This window comes from Synchiropus splendidus, chromosome 6, assembly GCF_027744825.2.
Source record: "Synchiropus splendidus isolate RoL2022-P1 chromosome 6, RoL_Sspl_1.0, whole genome shotgun sequence".
Classification (NCBI taxonomy): Eukaryota; Metazoa; Chordata; class Actinopteri; order Syngnathiformes; family Callionymidae; genus Synchiropus; species Synchiropus splendidus.
Genome location: NC_071339.1, coordinates 9,272,873 through 9,293,223, shown reverse-complemented (window position 1 = coordinate 9,293,223; position 20,351 = coordinate 9,272,873). Strand labels below are relative to the sequence as shown.

The following is a 20,351-nucleotide window of genomic DNA, read 5'->3' as shown; positions in this document are numbered from 1 at the left end:
GAATGGGGAACACGTTCGAACCATTGAGATGCAATTTAACTTGTTGCCTATAGATGGCGACAGGAGCGCATCTAATTGAAACGAACAGTCAAACCTAAACAGCTCCGTTAGCTTTACTGTAATGACGTTAGCCAACTAGATTTTTTTTCCTCCAACGCCGACGACTTTGGAAAACCATGACTCGACATCCGTGCGTCTCCACGGTTTTCGGAACAGCCGTGCCGTGACCCCAGCGGAGCGGACCTAACGGTATGTTGTTATTGTGACGCTCAGCATCAAACCGTCACATTAGCCTGTTAGCCAGCGTTAGCACGCGAGGCTACTTAAACGGCAGTTCGCGCTGAGACTCGGTGTTTTTCACCGGAGTCTGGGACCGAGCAGGCGGGACATTAACGCGGAATATTCAGCTACACGCGAACCCAGTTTGAATTGTCGCAATGTGTTGCAGGAATTAGAAACAGAAGCTAACGCGGCTAGCTGCCGTGACAAGCTAAGGTCAATAAGCTGACCAGTACTGACAGCTCGTAACATGAGAAGGTATCTTTCTGAGTTGCCTCCTATATTACCACTTCTACCAAGGTCAATAATGTAGTTACTATTGTGGATCGAGTCTTTAAAATAATCCGACTTTGCCTTAATTGGTTTACCAAGTTGATTGTTGTTACGCGATAGAACTCTTCGTCTGTGTTTTGGAGCTGCTCACAACATGGTTATGACTGTTTCACATCTTGCTTCCGTGAGATCCAATGTGCCTGTTCTGGTTCTGGTTGCTTGCTTGAGTGTGTAGCAGTGTTGGTTTGTTGATGATGTAGCAGAGTCTGGCACCAACAAACTGTATTACACTGCTTAGGCAGACATGATGGATGTGTTCAGTAGATGTAATAGGACCAAAAATGTAAATGGCACACTTCCAAACATGAGTTACTACACTCATGTTTGTGTCTGTGTGGCACTGGATGGCGACCTTTCACGAGATTGCTTCCAGTAGCCGATGACCCTTGCTTACTTAACTCAAGCGGTCAACTGCGAATACATTGTTGTAATTAGGACGTGAGGCGATAAAAGATATGTCTTTGTTTTTGTGTTGTTTATTTGCTTTATTGTCAATGGTGAACTATTTAGTATCACATTAAAATCCCATCAGCATTAATTCATTTATGTATTTAAAGATAAGTTTGGTTTTATTCTATGAATACAAACAAGCAACGTATCACTGTTGTGGGGGAAAATTTCTGAATAAACTCATGATGTCGTGGCGCAACTGTTGACGCTGCTGCGTCAGATGGGGTTTGTTGTTGTCCAAGGGGATGGTTGGGTGTTTAGAAAGATTATGTATGTTTGTGCCGAGTAACAACATTACAGTCTGGACAGATTCCATTTTCAGAAGACCAGGCATGCCTCAATATTGGGATTGGATGAGAAATGTAAGCATATATTTTTTTCGCATCTTACGCCTGTGTGAATGAATTAAAAGCTGAACATTTTGAACATTTAGCTATTAACCCCAAGTTATGCCCTTGAAGTAATGGAACACAATTTGCACACAAGTTGAGACGTTGAGTTGAGACCAGAAGTGGGAGATTGCATGTCATATCGAGTTTAGTTTATTTCTTCACAATGTGTCATTTATTAGTCACTTCAAGAAATCATATGTTGCCTAGTCTCAGCAATTTTGGTCAAAATGCTGCATCAGGATGAATTCCACATGCACCCATGTGTTGGTATTTCCAGATTTGCGTATACTGAGGTTAGTACATTTAGATACGTTTTTTTTTTTTTTTTTTAAGCATTTCAGAATTGACTCAAACTTCCACAAATTGGAATTTAAGCGGACTGACTGCTAGCGTATGAAAATATCTGAGCATGTTGTAAATGTTTTACAAAATGAATGGCGTTTTCACGATTGTGTGCACTGCCCTCTGAGAATAAGCTGCTTTTTCCCACGAAGGAATCATTTATTCGGTCACTGTCTTTCTCCAGGGCAATTAAGAACACTAGCTTGTCATTAAAGAGCTCATCCACTAATTGTGGTACAACCAAGCCTCTAGTTGTGGCTGTGCTGTAATCAAGTGTAATTACATTACTCTCAGAATGCTTTAAGAGAAAACATGCTTTTTTTTTCTGCTGCTTGGAAGTAACTTGTCTTCTGGTCAGAGCAGAATCTTGCAGCCTGCTGTTTATTTTTAACTGCTCTCTGTAAAGTTCAAACTGGTCAGTGGCTCCCCTGGCAAATCCGTACCTCTGTTGAAGGCTGCCACTTTTCAACATTTAGCTATTAACCCCAAGTTCCTTCTGGTATTTGGTATTTCCAGATTTTCATATTCTGAGGTTAGTACATTTCAGATGCTGCAGCTGCAGCACCGGTCTGCTTTTTACATTCATTGCAAATAAAAATATGGGATAGGAAATTCATCTTTGAAGATTGCTGAACAAATATTAGGTAATTGAAACTTATTTTAGAGAAGTAAAGAGTTCTTGAAGATTGCTAGTGAGATTTGTGGTGCACTAGTAATTTTCAGTTTGAATCTGTCACAATGCCCCTTACAACAGCCTTGCTGGGAGTAGAAATAGTCTTGTAGCAGTGTTTCTGCCCATCGGCAAGTGTCTGGTGGCTGAGTGACCAACATAACCAGGCCAGGCACAGCCTGAAAGAGCTGTGGTAAACATCTCAAGGAAGGCAAAACTCTGTTTGTGTGTATGCGACGAACAGTAGCTCGGAGTATTCAACCTTCTTGGAGGCCCTTGGTGGGGTCTTGGCGCAGAACTGTCAAGTTATCACCATCTGGTGGTGAGTTGGTTCCGATGGCAGGGGAAGCCTCTAGACTGACCAGGTAAACCCAAACAAGTAGTGAGGGTGAACTGGGAACATCTGGTGGATGAAACTGTCAGAGGGGTTTTCTACTCAAACCTCCGGGAAGCGTTCTCCTGCATCCTGCATGGAGGTTGGGGGCATTGTGCATGAGTGGTCGGTGGTCAAAGCCGGCATGAGGCTTCAGTGGAGATCTGTGGCATAAAGGTCATTGGTGGCTCATGGGGCGCTAACACATGGACATCTTGGTGGACACCAGATGCCAGGGAAGCCGTCCGACTGAAGAAGGAGTCTTATTGAGACCTTGTGTCTAGGGGGACTCCTGAAGTAGGGGTTGCTGCTTTGGCTGTTGCTAAGGCTAAAATGTGGGTGTGGTAGGGGTGAAGGGAGTTGGAGATTGGTCAGTGAGGAAAGTGCTATTTGTTGACAGCGTTCCACCTTCTTAGACAATCATATCCTCGAATCTATGCTTTTCAGGGTTTTGGCATCTCCTTCTATCTACTCACGGATCTCTGGTCCACCATTTTTTGTAAACACGCTTTGCGTTGGGAGTTTCCTGAAGCTGCTGAGTAGACACCCAGCATCCTGTTTACACTGAATCGGTCCTGCTCAGTGGACATGATGAAGTTTTCTCCTTTGTGCTGAAGTCCCGTCTCCTCTTCCTTCCTGAGCCTTCTCCTTCAGTCCAAACTTTCTCTTGTGCTCTGCTGACTTCAGTAGAATGTAAACAAGGCTCATCTGGCGAGTGCGGTCAATGGATTAATGTGCAGATTTACTACAAATAAAAAAAGATGTTTTTGAAGTAGGGGTATGGTGCGGTTTCTCTGTTGTTTTCCTGTTTCTTTTTAATCAAATAGGCCTCACTTAGCAATAGACCACCGTCAACATGTCTCTGAAAGTGCGGCGACTGAAACATTTACAACTTAAATAATACTGCTTATTTAATTCTGCATTTTCTACTGATGGGGAAGTTGGTTAAGTGTGGAGCACAGGATGTGTGCTTCAGTTAACTTTTACCAGGTCTCAGTCCATGTATTTTGCATTCACATGTTGCTAGACATGGATTTGTTTTGTGATTTTATCGGCATATGAAGCTCTACTGTTTTGTGGTAGTCAGGTGGGTTGTGTGACCAGGTCAATGGAGAACCAAAGTTTGCATCTATGTCTGCAACATTCTCTTTTCTGTAACAGGCAGCAGATTAATGCATGTTTCTCCTTCTGCCTTCTAAGTCAGGCTCTTTCAGATGGCTTTCTGGAAACTGTGGAGTTGAGCGAGCTGGGCCTGGTAGTCTGTTCTTTCCCCACAGTTTAAAAAAATGCAGAGAACCCTGGATAGGGATTTATTCATTGTTCAAATATCTATGGATATGGCAACGATCTTTCAGCCCTTGTCACTCCTGTGGTGTCATATGTATCACCAGTTTCCTCGGCCGAGTTTTAAGTTTACTTGTCGGTGTAATTTGCGCTGCTCCCTTAAGAGGAAAGATGAAAAGTGATGCGGTCAGGAAGCCGACTCGATACAAACCTGATAATGGCAGCAACAGCTCACCGAGCAGACAGTTTGTGAGTGTGACTTATCGACATGACACAGTGAATGTCATTTACCACGTTGACACCGCAGTCAGTTTTGTTTTGAGCGAAGAGCCCAGATGGAAGACATGTGAGGTCCTGGTGGTTGTTTGGGCTGATCTGTTGCCTCACTCAACAGAGCGTTGTGGCTGCTGCCAGGGGAAGTGGGCAGCAATTGTGTGCATGCTGTCTTCTTTCATGCTTGTTTGTGTTTGCAGACTGGCGCGTGTATTTGGGGTTTCAACCATGCAGGACTGCACGAGAAAGACAAGGAACTGGTTACTTTGTCATGTTATCTTAAATTCAACCTCAAAAGTTTGTCAGTGCTTCATAGACTTTGGCTTCTCTCCTCATCTCTTTTCACAGCAATCATATTTGGCGGAATAATTCATTTTATTCCTACTACATAGTCACGTTTTTATTTTTAGGTTAGGTTAAGTTATTTTTAAATTTGTTGTTGTTTCACTGAAAGCGTTTTATTTATCAACTTTTACGTAATTAGAGTTTTGCTTTTCATTTGTTCTTCAATTCCAGTATTTCTGTGGAAAACATTATTTTCTGTTCCAGAGTTAAATTAAATACAAATTAAATCTATAAGTTATTGGTGTACTTTAGTCTCTATTATTTTTTATTTTCACAATTTGGACAATTATAATTGACTCACCAAATGAAATATCTCATTTCACTTTGACTTAAACATGGAAACCTCCTTTAATCATGACAGCAATTTCTTCAGTTGTTTCTGAATTATTCAGTCCTGGCTGTTTGCTCCCTTATTTAGCATTAGTTGGTGAGAATTTGCTACTCTGAACATAAAAGCATCCACTCAGCAAAAGCACAAAGAAACTGCTGAGATATCACATTATGATGATGAACTTGCCTTTCCTAGCACCCTGCCGTGCGCCTCTTTTTCCTTCAGTATTTTTTTAAATGTATTTTTTTTTTAAAGACACCTCAACTCAAGGCTGCGGGTCATCTGTCAGCCAGTAGCTTCTAGACTGCTGTGCTTTTGCCAACGCTGAATTTGTTTCTTTTGTTTCTTTTGACAGTCAAATGCCGTCGCACCCATCAATGAAGAGAGATAAGTCAAGTCTTCAGCAAAAGTTGTGTCCTGGCAGCAGATGTCCTCCCTCTGATGTAAGTTCACTTGTATTTCGATGAGTTATTTCAGTGATTGTTCAGGCCCTCTCACTCAAACTTTTGTCATCTGTTCATTGTTTTTTTCTTTGTCAAATGAAACACCACACGAGACGTTGCCAGTGCAATTCAGCACCAGTTAAGCATCAGAAGCAACTAACAACCATGCTATGATTCATTTCTTAACAAACATGTCAATAATTAGTTAAAAAAATACTTAGTAGTATATTAACATCACGAAAACAAATCTTCCCACTTATCCTGCAATGTACAGCCAGGGTCCGCCGCCAACATCTCCAGCGCTCATTGTGCTGTTGTTGCATACACACATACACACGATACGGAAAATCTAATGCTGAAGATCATCATTCGCCAAGTGGCACCACAACGTACACAATGGAACAAACTGAAACTAGAAGACCTGACTATGAAGTGAACCATTAGAGCTGGCTGATTGCTCTTAAAGTTGCACCTGTTAGTCAAAATATATGTATGCATGAGTCAATTGGGAGGAAGGGATGATAGATGCGGCACAGTTCCACACAGGAGAGAGAGAGAGGATCATTGCAGTGCAGGGTTCAGAGACCATAGGCTATTCAGGTGAAACTGAGAAAAAAGTAACAGTATCGTCTGTGGCACCCAAGTGGACAAAATTAAGTCAATCCGTTTGGGAAAGAATAAATATTTGTAAAAGTTGCTTTAAGTTCTGTGATATCCACCGCCTTCAGTGGTGTAATGTGATTTAGTTAGCGTTAGTTTACTTATTAAATTCGGAGATTCTATATATACAGTATATTTGGAATATATTACATTATTATTCAGTTTAACAAATATGTAATAATTAATGCATTTCAAACACAATTGAAAGGCTTTTATCTCTACTTTTTTATTTTTTAATTTTACTCATTTTCCACTCTATAATGTTAATTTTGCAACTTGTTCCCATCACTCCAAAATTCCCATCACTGTTTTAAACGCTAATAAACTGTTACAGCAGTCGCCACAGCCGATGGATGACAGGTTGCTCACGGCGGTCCAAAGGACTGCTCAGGGAGCTTGTGTGTTAGCTCTCCCTGTCAACTGATCTTGGAAGCCCATATCGTCTCGATATTGAGGTATCTGGCATGCAATATCAAGAGGTGAAGTTTTGTCCATGTCATTCAGTCAACAGTTTTGACAATAGTTTAGAAAGTCACCCTGAACAATAATTCACTCCGTTTGTTTGAACGCATTTAAGCACTCAACTGTGAAGTGTTTATTTAAAATGGAGCAATGACGACTTTGGCTGCGGAAACTCAGCCAAATCAAAGATTCCCTGTGGCTGACCCTTCCACTGGCCCTGATGAACGACTCTTACATAACTGCTCACCTTTTATTGGCCTTGACTGGAAGGTTTCAGGCGCTGATGATGAATGCCCTCTCATGAAGCACCTGTTGAGGTGGTTTTGTTGTGGTCGCCTGATGACAGATGAGATTTGAGATTGTGACGGATGAATTGCTCTTCTCGGCTGAGTGTCCAACTATAACGTGGATGGTTTTCACGTCTACATACCCCCTTATTTGTCTCTGATTTCAATATTTGACTCGTACTTTTCATCCATTTCTTTCCTTATATGTGTTTCTATGTGTTTCTAACTATGGTGTACTTTCATAAACAGGCAGTGAAATATGGAGCTAGATCTCTGCCAGTGACTTATACAACTGTGTCTTGGTTACTGTACACTCAAAACTTGTTTTTCTGTGCTCACATCACCTTTTTTGCTCTCAAAATAATCCTCAATGTCACATACGCACGCCTTCAACGTCTCTGCTGCTCGCTCCAAGTGTGACAAATGCCCGCTCAAAATCACCGTCGCTCGCTCAGTCTCACTTCTTTCCATTCCACAAAACGGAATGGAAAGTCAAGACCAACAAATTTAGAGTTTTTTAAAAAATCCTGATCGGTGCATCCCTACTTCATCTTGATTCTACCACAGATTCCACGACTCAAACCAAGTGTATGAGTCACCCAACAATACACTCATATATATTCTTGGCTGAGCTTAACTGGCTCACTCCCTGACTTGCTAGTGAAGAGGCACACACACTCACACACACTCACACACACACACTCACTCACACACACAGGATACGCTTTTGCTCAGAAATAGCAGCTTAATCAGACGCACACTGTCACGGAGCCGGTAGTAATCACAGAGCTTTGTTCCAGTGATGGCTCATGATGTCGGCTTTTTTTTCCCCCATCCCCACAGATCCTCTTAGCTGATTGGCTCACAGCTCATGTCACATTCTTCTCAAGCTCTTCATAAGACCTGGTCGATCGACCGGAGATCGAGGGCCTGCCATTGACATGTATTTATTGACGACACACAGTGTCTCACTCAATTCACAGGGTCGCTAACCTGTCATCTGAAGCGTGGAGCTGGATTATTGGGAGCAAGTCTCCTGCTCATAAATTAGTTGGGAGTTTCTATGAAAAAAGTCCACACTACATCCATGGACCAGTTTTCTGATTCTTGTGAGGGGTGAAAAACGCGCTTAGTTCCGTAACTCCCATCCATGTTTCTGCACTCTCATGACTCACTACCATCGCCAGAAGAGCATGCCAGACAGAGTGTTGCTGAGCCAAGTGGAATTTTTAGTGGAAAGTCTTCTGTCATCTTCACTCAGTCAAGAACAGAACCGATGTAATCTGCTGACTTAAACAGACCTTAATCGTAGTTGTCATCTGTAATTACATTTTCTGCAGGTGTGTGTTTCTCAGTTAGCTTGACAAGACTGTTTGGTGCAGGAGTCAGGTAAGAGGACCAGTGAGACCAGTACCATATAGTTATGGGACACAGTTTTGCTCTTTTCCAATGTTTACTTAATGATGTGTTTGTGCTTTTATGGTGTGACCCATTTGAACCAGACAGAACTGCTGTTCGCCGGACCTTGCTATTAAATATGCAAAATGAGTACTGAATTAATATTCCCTTATTTAAAGCAGTTGTCAGTCTGTGTAACCACGTCATTATTAACTCGCACCTTGGCCTCGGCAGCATCTGTTTACTGTTGTTATCGTCGAAGGCGCTCGCTCTGTGACGTCACTGCTGCACCACTCCTTTTCCTCTTCTTCAGGGGGTGATGACTCATCGTGTGGCTGCATTAATGTGCTTGATGAGATTACAGAGACAGGAATTGAGAAAAGGCAGAGAGGAGAGATGTGGAGAGTCTCACAAAGTGCAGCCATTTTTGAGAGATTTAGTATTGTGACAAATCAGAATTTGGGGTTCAAATTTTCACATTTAGTTCCCAAATAGATATTTCTTCACCACAACAAACGATCACGATCTCGTGTTCTCCCCTCACTCTTGAACATGATCTCCAGGTGCTTGAACTCCTCCGACTGTGGATGGATCTCATCTCATTCCTCTACAGAACATCCAACCCTATAATGTGTATGAAATCCTCTTGATCATGCTGATATTGCATTTTGGCCAAGTCAGTGACAGTTCTGTCAATGCTAGTATTTTTGAAGTGTCATTTCTGTCTTTATTGCAGGACTCAGAAAGGCTTTCCGTTGGTGAGAGATCCATCTGGTGGTCTGTCACAGCCACATCATCGCTTTAGTCTATTTTCTGAATCCTGACCACCTCTGAGCCAGATGAAAGACATAAAGTGGTGAGTTTCAATGAAAGCCATTTGAAATTAAAGCAAGGTTCCACTGTAGGTGTTCTCTGCATTATATAGAATTTTAATGCATGTATTTGTTATCCCTGAAGCGTGCATCTTTTTGATTCTCCATTCACAAATGGAGATCAGTGAAGTGAAATTCTGTTTATCCTGACTCATTTTGTGTATCAATTGTGCTTTGATTAAGATGGTGTTGACCACAATAACAAACGTTAATCGTGGCCTAAATTGAAGGTGCAACAGCTGGAATTTTATGTTCTTTTTCCACGCACAAGCTTCAATATATTTCATATTTTTTGCACATTTTCTTCTATTAGTAGCATAAGAAAGCCACCATCGACCAGCTCTGTTTCATATTTGCACAACTAAGTGGTAGCGGTTCTAAAATGGACATAAAATGTATTCAACACTGATAACTAGCAGTCCATAAGTGCAGATCGTTGTTTTATTCCTGATGCTAGGTAGTGTCGTTGAGGCCACCTTAGCCGAGACGAAGATAGAGCATACAGAGTTGAAGACTCTGAGTTCTTGTCTGCTGACGGTCTTTGTTGCCTAAAATGCTCCTGTGTCTTTGTTGACTATGACACTACACTTTAATGACTTTGTTGTTCCATGTCTCGAATCACAAGAGTCTTCTTTAGAACCACGCTCCCATGCATATATTTCCACACTCTGTTCAACTTCCTCTTCATGACTGTGAGGGCGAGAAAAATCTGGATAGTTGAGACAGCGTTGAGAAGTAAGCTTTTAGACTGTTAATTGTCATCTTTGAGCTCATCTCTGTCAGTCAAGTGGTTGATTATTTTTTCCTACTTTCATTACCTTCTCATTTGGTTGGAAATGATCTCAGCTTGCGTGAGATGCTGGTGCACCCATGACTTTCACAGGACCAACAATCTGTCTGAAAGTTTAGGACTTAAATAACACAGACGGAGGAGAGAGGACATAAAGTTGCCACTAGGATTCAAGCCTAGACATTTGGATGAACTTCATTGATGGTTGTTCACAATTGTTTATGTTGTATTGTCCATGGAGTAGGCTACTGTCCAGTTACTCTAATAGTTTTTTTCTTTTTTTCCCATTTATGTCTGTCCAGCAGTCCAAACCAGTGTATGGCAGTAATGAGCTGCTGAGGCTTCACAAGTACACAGAGCTACTCGCACACATTTGATTCTTAAGGCAACTCTGAGGTAGGAATGCTGGCCCATCAATTGCCACCAACATTGTTAAACTGTTCCTATCTACCAATATTATGTTCCACATTCCTTTGCTCACTCCAGCAAACAAATTGTCGTGATGCAGGAACCACGTTTTTATGTTGAAACGACTCCTTTATTAAAGCTGCTAACCAAAACACATGGCAGCACGACCGACTTCCCACGGTCATGATGCATTTCCGGACCGTAGGAAACACACGTGTCAGTCTGTTTCAATGTTGCCAGTGTGGAGTTAGTACACAGTTGAAGAGGATTGCAATATGCGAGTCATGCAAAGCTGACAAGTCATGGAGGGACCACAGTTAGATCTATCAACACAACAAATCTCATTTGTCACTTCCACTCCCCACCTGCTCACAATACAGTATTTGAAACTGTTGGAGCTAAAGCTAGTCAGCACTCGCAAACAGTCTGTGGTGTGTTGTTGGTTCTATTGAGTGGTGAGAAGTACAAAGCTACAACAAGGGAACCACCATGGAATTCATGGTGTTAGACGAGCAGCCATTTTTGGTCATTGAGGACCAAGTAGTGGAGCATTATATGATGCACATCCACAGCCTGATAGAAATTAGGACACTTTGAGTTCTTGTGCCTGTTGTTTGTTGCCTTGCCTGATTTTTAAAAGCTAAGCAATCTGTCATGACATACACCTCTACGCTGAGTGAGTTTTAAATCACTTCGACAAGGTACTGCTTGGCTTGTGAACAGATCTCACTGTGTGTTGTAAGGTGAGAAGCACCTGCACCTTGTAATCATGTTGCTTGCTCCTTGACAGGAAGTGGTGACCCTGGTTTCCAACCGTCTCTCCGTTAGTCTGCTCTCTCCCATCCCCTTCACTGGTTCGGTCTTTCGACTCTCGGCGGTGGATTGGAGTGCTCTGATCGAAGGCTGTGCGAGGTGGTTTTTCGGTCTGGCGCCGCCTCCCCCAGGGGCCGGCGTGCGCTCCCCGCAGCCCGTGGTGCCCTGTGCCCCCCCGTCCCCATCGCCACACAGCAGAGCTCATGCCCCAGGTAAGACCAGTGCCAGTGAGTAATGGATCTCCAAAAATGGTTACTGGTTATAGCCACTGTAAATAAGGCTCTGCTCTCCGTAGGAGGAGGTGCGGTTCGTCCGCCAGGAGCCATGTGCCTCCCTCACTCAATCAACATGGAGAATAAGCTTCAGGGGACGGGGGGAGGGGCTTTACTGCGGTCTCGTGTTGGAGGGGTTTCGCTGGAGCCCTTCATCCACCAGGTGAGAGCATACCAGTTTTTCTTAATGGATTGAAAGTGAAAGACAGCTGAACACACAAACTGGTCCAGAAGGTTTTGCAGCGCGATCTCCAAGATGGTTGTTTGCTTCTGCTTCCTTACTCCTCAGTGGAGAGACTGAAGGCATGTTTGTTGATGTTGTTTTATATTCAAAAGTCTGCTTTGTCCCCCTACACAAAGTCAATTATTGTGAAAACCTCACTTAAGACCTAAACTCGATTAAAACGCGACTTTGGCCTTCAACTCTCCTCCGTAGAGGCACCATTAATCACAAATCATACGTTTATTCCCTCCTTCATTGATGGTGGATTTATGATCTGTTACAATTGTGGCATCAGGACAGTTAAACATTTATTCATGACGATGGGAGAAGGATCTGGGCATAGCGTTCTCTGAGGAGATGTGGACAGATGTTTTGAGACGTGTACATAAATCGTCTAACTGTGCTAGACACAGTCTTATCCAATGTAAAATATTACATCGGGTACATTACACAAAAGCAAGACGATACGATGGTATGTCCCAGAACTGCGACAGATGTCACCAATCACCTGCCAATCTTAGACACGTGTTCTGGCTTTGCCCAGTCCTTGGTCCCTTTTGGGTGGAGAGCTCTAACATTATATCTCGCATTGCAGATTTTGCAGGTGAAGATGTACCAACCACTCCATGAACTGCCGTGTTTAGAATCTTAAAATCTCCTTCTCAGTCCTTGTCTGTAAAACAAGCCATAGTTACTTTGCGACCCGACTTGTCAGGAGAATAATTCTACTTAAATGGAAGCGTGACAACCCCCTACCTTTGACAGGGTTTGGGGCTTGTTTTAAAACCTGCTGGAAAGACTCTTACCTTTATACTAGATTACTTTATAGTTCTAGTCGCTGATACCTTTTTGCCATTCGTTTAGTTTTTCTACTTGTCTCTTTTTGTATGTTTGTTTGTGGGTTGGGTTTATTTTTGTGAAAAAGTAAACGGTAACAGTTGTTAGTCCTTTTTCCCTAATGTTTTAATCATTATTGCTGTTCTTGTTTTTATCTTGTGTTTGTTTTAGTTTGTATATTGTTCTTGTATTATAAGTTGAAGAAAATTGAATTAAAAAAACTGGATGGTATTTTGAGATTAATCTGGCACGTGAGTACAAGTTTGGGATTACAATCAGGAATGGTGATTTAAAACATAGTCATCTCACTTCATGCTGTCTGGCAGAAAATGTTTCAGTGTGTGTATATTTATTTTTGTACTTTTGTGTGTGTGTGTGTGTTGGTGCAGGTGGGCGGACACACTAGCATGATGCGCTACGATGATCACACCGTCTGCAAGCCCCTAATCAGCAGAGAGCAGCGCTTTTATGAGTCTTTGCCACCTGAGATGAAGGAGTTCACCCCGGAATATAAAGGTCAGCACCGTCCAGCCTTCCTTTGGCGACCATAACCACACCCTCCTCAGTAATGCTGAAATTGATACTGGATCTCATTCATAATTCAGCTCCGCTCCACTCCTACAAAAACAGCATGTGTACTGTGAAAATTCATCTTGAGTAACACAAAATTAAAGTCTTAAATTGAACTGAAGGCAGGTATTTTTGGGGTTAAAGCAGGTATTTAAAATGATAGCAATGGTTAGAGGGTTTGTTTGCAACATCTTGGTATTTATATTTTGCTTCAGTAAACCTGGAGACAGGCTCTCCAAACCTGTTCTGCCGTTTCTTCTGTGATCAGAGTGGTGTCCACTCAGTCTTAGGTGAAATGACTCTTAAAATAAACTTGACTGTAGATGAGAGCCAAGGAAGCAGACCATTTGCTCTGTTCTTCGTCAGTGTTGCTACAACACAGTCACACAGAGGAAACGAACACTAACGTCTTAGCAGTTGAGAAACACTGGTCGGTCACTGTTTCTGTGAAGACTGTTTTTCTGCATTCATTTAACAATCAGGTCCATTTGTAACGAGAGTTGACTGCAGTTATACTTCAACATCAATTGGATGGGTAACAAAACGTCAGGATATTTGTGAGGTGGTCAAGCAGACATGGTGCGAGTGTGTCCTCAGCAATGTCTACTGCACTTCCTACAGCTGGTGTTGTGAAAGGTCTCTGTGAGAGGGGCACTGTTTTATAGCCGGACCGTCCCACTTGTAGTGGAACATGACCGCCATCATTGTCCTGCTGATTCAATAACAACATGTTGGCAACTGCTCCCGAGCTCCTTTGACCCTGAAAGTGATGTCTCTTTTGCTCCGTTGATGAGGCGACTCACTTAGCTTCTTGAGTATTCAATTGAAAATACTTCACAGTCGCTTGAAAATTGCACGTAAACAGACAAGGCATCTGCTGGAGGTAATAGCATTAGTAGTAATACAATAATAATAGTGGTAGAAGCATGAGAGTCGTAGTAGTTATTCTGGAGTACTAGACAACGTTTTGGCAGTACTTGGGTAGCCACAGTGAAAGATGTTGAAATGGTATTAGTTGCGCTAGAAGGAGTGCAAGAAGAGGTAGTGGTTGAAGTATTTGTAGTATCGTGGTAGTGGAAACAGCAGCACTAGTATTAGATGGCAGTTGTGAACAGCAGCGGTGTAAAAAGTGTTAATAAAAGTAATCGTAACTGTTATTAGTGTGATAATGGAATGAATTTGGGAAATCTGAGTGAATACCCGGCTGGACTCATGGCATGTTCTTGTCCGGCCAGGTGTGGTGCTGGTGTGCTTCGAAGGCGACTCTGACGGATACATCAACCTGGTTGCGTATCCTTACGGGGAAAGTAGCACCGAGGGGGGTTCTGGAGAGCCGGAGAATCCCCCTGAGAGAGAGCAGCCCAGGAGGAAGCACTCCCGACGCAGCCTCCACCGCTCCTCCCCGTCCACGGAGTACAAGGAGGAGCGATCGGAGAAGAGGGAGGTGCAAGACTCGGACAGCTTTGACAGGTAAGGTTTCATGTGCCTTAGAGTTTACCTAGTTTATGTTGCGCCTTGGGCTCAACATTTGAGTCAAACACATGAGTGTGATCTTGCCTTCTGGTGGATGTGCTGGTGAGAGCTCAGTGTCACAATTGTAATGTCTCATGCTGCTCCAAAATACTCTTGGATGGAGCTTCAGCCTTGGGTTCTCCATCTCTCTTCCTTCATGCAGCACTCTGACTGAGCTCAAGAGTCCCAGACTGGAGTCCAAGATCCACTCGGACGTCCCCTTCCAGATGCTGGACTGGAACAGTGGCGTGAGTTCGGAGAAGATCAGCCACAATCCCTGGAGCCTTCGCTGCCACAAACAACAGCTGAGCCGCATGAGGTCCGAGTCCAAGGACCGCAAACTCTTCAGTATCCTTTTCCGTAGAGGCCAAGCCCAGACACTTTAATCTTCCCATCCATTCAGCACTGCATATTGCACCTCTGTCTGTAGGTGTCATTTTAGTCACATTCACTTCAGTTCTCAGTTCAAGACAAAGTGAATTCAGCTCACAAGTCTAACGTGAACACAAGTGAATCCGGTTTTGGCCGCTGACTTCATCCTGCCTGAAGAGCTGCATCTCTTCAGGCGACTTTCCGCTCGACGTCGGAAACTTTATGTACAGCATGACTATTCTGATCACTGTCTGGTGGACAAGATTGTTCCAAAAACAACCTCACAAACTCCAGTAACTGTCTTCACTGTCTTGATGGTGGCAGCGGCGGAGGCAAACCAGCTGAGGAGTGAAAAAAAGTGACATCACCTGAAGCTCTGTGGTGCGAGCCTGCACAGCAGGGGGTGAATCGCTTCTCCCAGTGTTGCCCGGCTGATGACAAATTCCTTGAGACGTGGATCACCCAAGACAAAATCCGCAGTGTGAAAATCCCCCTTGTCTATCGTAGTTCCCGGCATCTGGCGCTGAGTCGCCTGAGGTGAGAAGCTCACCCCGGAGAGCTTCCAAGGATGAGCAAGGTGCAGCTCTCCAGGTGGGATCAAGTCTATGGCCAAAACACAAAAGCCCCTTGAACTTAGAAATGTGAACACTTTTGCTATGCTAGTTTTGTGTCACACTAGCGTTCGAGCTTGATGACCAACTGTACCCAGCAATTCAACTTAGTTGGGTTGTCTGCTACATTTCCTATAAGCTGTCTGCAGCGATATTGGCACATCAAATGCTCTTTCACATACTGTTGATTTCATGTAACCCTGTTTAACTCAATGCAACTTGAGCTTCAGCTGCGTTAGCATTTGGGAGGTCATTCAATTTAAACCGTTTCTTTTGTGTGGCACATGGCTGTGTAGGGTCTTCATGAACCACCAGTCCATCCTGTCGTGGTTAGAGAGATGGACTGTAGTGCATCAGAAAATGTGGATCACATGGCTAATCATAAAACACCAGCTTGGTTTCATGTCTCAGAGCAAGCAGCCGTCTTGTGAGGAAGAAAATGTTGTGTAAATTTGTCATGCTTCATGAGACCTTGCATCTCTGAGCTTCTATTCAAATATGAAAACACACTGGACAAAGGCACTTTAGCTGTGTAGCTTTGATGGTGATGAGGATGTGCTGCAACAACAAGAGCCAGGTGCTGGATGTGAAACACGATCGTGGGGTGAAAGGTCGTGTTTTGATGCAGCACTTCAGAGGAACACAGCTGACACCACAGTCTTCGGAAACATAACCAAGCGCTCCTGTCAGCTTTCATTTTGGAGAGAGTCTGTCCAGATGCGTGGATAGACTTATCTGCTGGGACGATAGAGGGATTCTGGGAAACACAGCTTTATGAGACAAACACAATTGTCAGAACATCTTAGTGGATTTCATATGTCTCCACCCTCTTCAGATGAGCTCACTAAACATTCAATCCTCCACCAGTTTTCTAAAGGTCACCCCAAAGCTGTATCATTTTCTCACACCATCACTGAATGCCGTGAAGCAGTGTCATTGTCAGTGTCGAGTGAGTCCACATCATGCGCGGCCACCGCAAGTCGATGAACACTGGTGTTGCTCTGTCTGTTCCTTAACTGCGTGTTTGTAGAGTTCCTGCTGCTGGAGAACGTGGTGCACCACTTCTCCTACCCCTGCATCCTGGACTTGAAGATGGGGACACGGCAGCACGGGGACGACGCCTCCGAGGAGAAGGCTGCCAGACAGATCAGGAAGTGTGAGCAGAGCACATCGGCTACGCTGGGAGTCAGAGTGTGCGGCATGCAGGTGGGTGTCATCCGTGAGGCGGAGGGGACTGAGTCCCACACATTGGATTGTACTGTAAATGTCGGACTATAGAGTGCACGGGAACATTAGCCACACCCACTAAATTTAAGGAGGGAAATAGATCTTGCTCATACATAAGCCGCACCGGTCTATAAGCCACGGGTGCACTGTACAAAGGTCAGTGGTGGAGCCGGCATAAAAATGCATGAGGATCACTTCTAAACTAGTTTGGAAGACGGGATCTAGCATGGAGATTGACTCATGAAACAAACAGGGCAATGTTCTGAACTTGAACCATCAACATTAAAGTGCTCAAAATGTGCTGTTTTCACCCAAGTTCCAACACCACAGCTGGTGTCAGCTGCTGCTTCTTGTCTCTGGTCCTCCAGGAGATCGGCTCGGTTGGCAGAGCGGCACACACAGGGCGAAAACACCGCTTTTTGAGCGCTTTTGGGTGAATAAAACGCCTGTGATTTCATCGGTTTAATGTGATGAGCCTCAATATTTTGGCAGCATGACGCTCTTTAGCCTGTAACAGTCCATACATTAGCATGAGCCGCAGAGTTCAGACCGCGGGAAAAATATTGTCAGGAAGAAATTTCGACACCTTGTCATTTTGGTTCTGCTGTGTCTCCGCAGGTCTACCAGCAGAACACGGATCAGTACCTCTGCAGGAACAAGTACTACGGCCGCGGCCTGTCGATCGAGGGGTTCCGCGAGGCTCTCTACCAGTACTTGCACAACGGGAAGGGCCTGAGGCAGGACCTCTTTGAGCCAATCCTCAATAAGCTTCGCAGCCTGAAGGCCGTGCTGGAGAAGCAGGCGTCTTACCGCTTCTACTCATCTTCGCTGCTCATCATTTATGAGGGAAAGGTGAGTACAGAACATAGTGTGCATGATATTGTGAAGAACAGCAGCTAGTATCTTTCAAGTGTGGTCTCATCCACTGATTGTGAGAATCCGTTTGAGCCTGGACCATCTACTGTCCCGTGTTTGGTTCCTTCCTCTGACCACAGCTAACAGCAGAAGGTGTCTGTATCAAACCAGTGGTCGCAAGGTTCTGACTTCTTGCTCAAATGAAAGGAACTTCTCTCAATTAAGATGGAAATAAGTCAGTTGTGCTCTTTGTAGAACCCGGAGTCTCTGGTGGCCTCCACCTCAGCGCAGCATGCAGCCCCTCAGAAGACCACAATGACTCCCTCAGTGTCCCACCGCAGCTCTGGACCCACAGCACCTTTGGCCCAGGAAGCGCCTAGTGAAAAGGCCTCCAGCCAGTCGGTGGACCCAGGAACGCAGCCTCCTCAGGGACCCGGAAAAGCAACACAGCCACCCTCGCAGCCCACGGCCATCAAATCAGACTGCCCGCCCTCCCAACAGCCGGACCTCTCTTCTTCATCATCTCACAACTCGAATGTCTGTCCCTCCTCCAGCACCTCACACGCGCAGCAGCCCCCTCTTGTGGATGTCCGTATGATCGACTTTGCCCACTCCACATATAAAGGCTTCCGGGGCGACACTGCGGTCCACGACGGACCCGACAGAGGCTACGTGTTCGGACTAGAGAGCCTGGCCCAGATCCTCGAGAGTCTGCGGGACGACAACCTGCCATAGTCAGGGACGCACCGGCAAACACACCGCTTGTCAGTCAAGGTGTTGAAGTAGGCGCAGGTCACGCCCCGGTGGCTGTAAATAAAGAGTCAACAACAGTCCACGAGGTCTGTCAGCCACACAAAGATGAGCCGTTACTATAGCAACCAAATTCTGCAGCACTGGGGTGGAGCTCTGCGCCTGAACTCACAGACACTGTCACTTGAGTGAGTACCTTCAGTTACATGATGCATTCCCTCTCTGCCGCCCGAACTGTACTCAGAACCACTGGGACAACTGCTTCCTAAAAACCCCACCCCCAACCGACTCCCCCTCTTGTCTCCACCAAAAGCAAGAGTTTCACCCCAAAACATCCTGTTAAGCAATAGGTCGCCTCTGTCAGCCTTGTGGGCAGCGCCCTCAACAGGCCGGGCAGTGAAGACCCTCATCGCAGTCTTTAGAAAGTTTGGACCCAACGTGTTTGTACCCGTCGTCCTGTGACAGCGTCCTCTTGAGTTTTCTGTGACAGTTATCGCCGAATAAAGTCTGCAGATATCCTAGCAAACCTCTCAGCCAATCCCACAGTGACCTCTCCCAGACATATAAACAACCCTCGCCCCTTTATGATGTCGGAACTTCACCGCTTTTATTTCTGGGGGGTTTGTTAAACCCGTTTGTTTTATTTCAGAGTGATGTGTGACTTCAACACGACAATCAGTTTTATTTTCAGGAAGTCTTAAAGCTTTGAGTTTGAACATTGTTCTTGAGTGCTTTGTTATATCTCTTTATCCAGCACCTGTTTTCACGCTTATATGTCTGAAGCTGGACCGGATCAGTCAGCCTGGACCTGGAGTCTGAGTTGTGCTGCATTTCACACCGACAAAGTGGACCAGACTCCAGGCCAAAACCAAGGGATATATATTTCAAATATACAATTTAAAGCAGATGATCAACTCACATTGGGTTGGGCTTTCCGTGTTTGTGATTCCACTACTGGGAACATTCCAGTGTTTTCCCAAAAGGTTCGCCGTACTTGCAGAATAAATTCTTCCAAAGATTGTCGTAAATGAATAAGAACAGATTAAATTTAAGAGTTGCTGATGTCTATCACAGCACTGTTGGGAGGAAATCTGAAAAAGATCTGCCCTCATTTGCTCTTCTACCCATTAACAAAATGTAACATCTTATGTAATGGGACCAAATCTGAAGACTTGAAACAGCCCTAAAAACCCAGGCAACTCGTGAAAATGCTGCAGTGAGAGTTTATTTTCATAAGGGATTTGTTGAGGGAAGAAAAGTTTAGCAGAGGTGGTTGCAGCGCTGGGCCGGTGTCATGTGAATAAGAAGCTTATTTTTCTGATGTAGAGTATTTCCATTTGTGGAAATATTATAGATTATATTCAAAGATTAAAGACCGTTCAAAACTATTTTTTAGGAGTCTATATAATTTTCTAAAATGTTTTGGCTCATTGTCACCCAGCTCTGCCCTACCACCACCCGATTGGTCAGATGGCCGGCCAGTCAGAGGAGTGCAGTCATCACCGCTCAGTAGCCCAGCACTGCCCCCTGCTGAGAACATATATGAATATTCTCTTTGAAGCACCCATTGTGTTTTTGTCACTTGTCACATGTAAGATTACTGACGGAGCGTGTTGATCAGTATTATGCTGCAGAAAGTTTGTGTGTGTGTGACCTTCACTTGTCTCACCTGTAAACATCTGCATGCACGTGAGCGCCCTCTAGTTGTAGGTGACCCCAGAAGGTTCTGGTCCCCACATGACCCAATGTTGAATCACAAACATTTTCAAGACTGGTTTCTACTTCCCTGTATCGGTCCCGGCTGTTTTTGTTAGAACAGTGAACGTGACATTAAAAGGTTTTCAGCAGCTTCCAGACTTGTTGTTGTTCTTGCTTGGTGAGGACATCAAAGCCGGGGTACTGATGCAGTCCCTGTGA

General features: G+C 44.3%; 1 protein-coding gene across 9 annotated transcripts; it reads left to right on the top strand.

The window, feature by feature from the left end:
* The first annotated feature begins 61 nt into the window (after positions 1–61).
* ip6k1 (inositol hexakisphosphate kinase 1) lies at positions 62–20,274 on the top strand. Of its 9 annotated transcripts, none has more exons than XM_053868910.1 (12): positions 62–249; positions 5,428–5,515; positions 9,059–9,178; positions 10,290–10,380; positions 11,183–11,417; positions 11,501–11,640; positions 12,927–13,053; positions 14,343–14,577; positions 14,783–14,967; positions 16,633–16,808; positions 17,448–17,681; positions 17,940–20,274. In XM_053868910.1, the coding sequence occupies exons 6-12, from the start codon at positions 11,530–11,532 to the stop codon at positions 18,417–18,419; spliced, it is 1,548 nt and encodes a 515-aa protein (XP_053724885.1). In that variant the 5' UTR covers positions 62–249; positions 5,428–5,515; positions 9,059–9,178; positions 10,290–10,380; positions 11,183–11,417; positions 11,501–11,529; the 3' UTR covers positions 18,420–20,274. The 9 variants fall into 9 exon arrangements, with proteins under 9 accessions (XP_053724885.1, XP_053724884.1, XP_053724886.1 ...); XM_053868909.1 differs by having other exon boundaries at positions 10,287–10,380; XM_053868912.1 differs by lacking the exon at positions 62–249 and adding an exon at positions 294–1,424 and having other exon boundaries at positions 10,287–10,380.
* Positions 20,275–20,351: the final 77 nt, after the last annotated feature.

Excerpts from the sequence above, each read along its gene's own strand:
- ip6k1 (XM_053868911.1), top strand. The coding sequence starts at position 11,530 with ATGTGCCTCCCTCACTCAATCAACATGGAGAATAAGCTTCAGGGGACG. Across the intron at positions 13,054-14,342 it reads GTTCACCCCGGAATATAAAG|GTGTGGTGCTGGTGTGCTTC; the intron begins GTCAGCACCGTC and ends TTGTCCGGCCAG. Across the intron at positions 17,682-17,939 it reads TCATCATTTATGAGGGAAAG|AACCCGGAGTCTCTGGTGGC; the intron begins GTGAGTACAGAA and ends TGCTCTTTGTAG.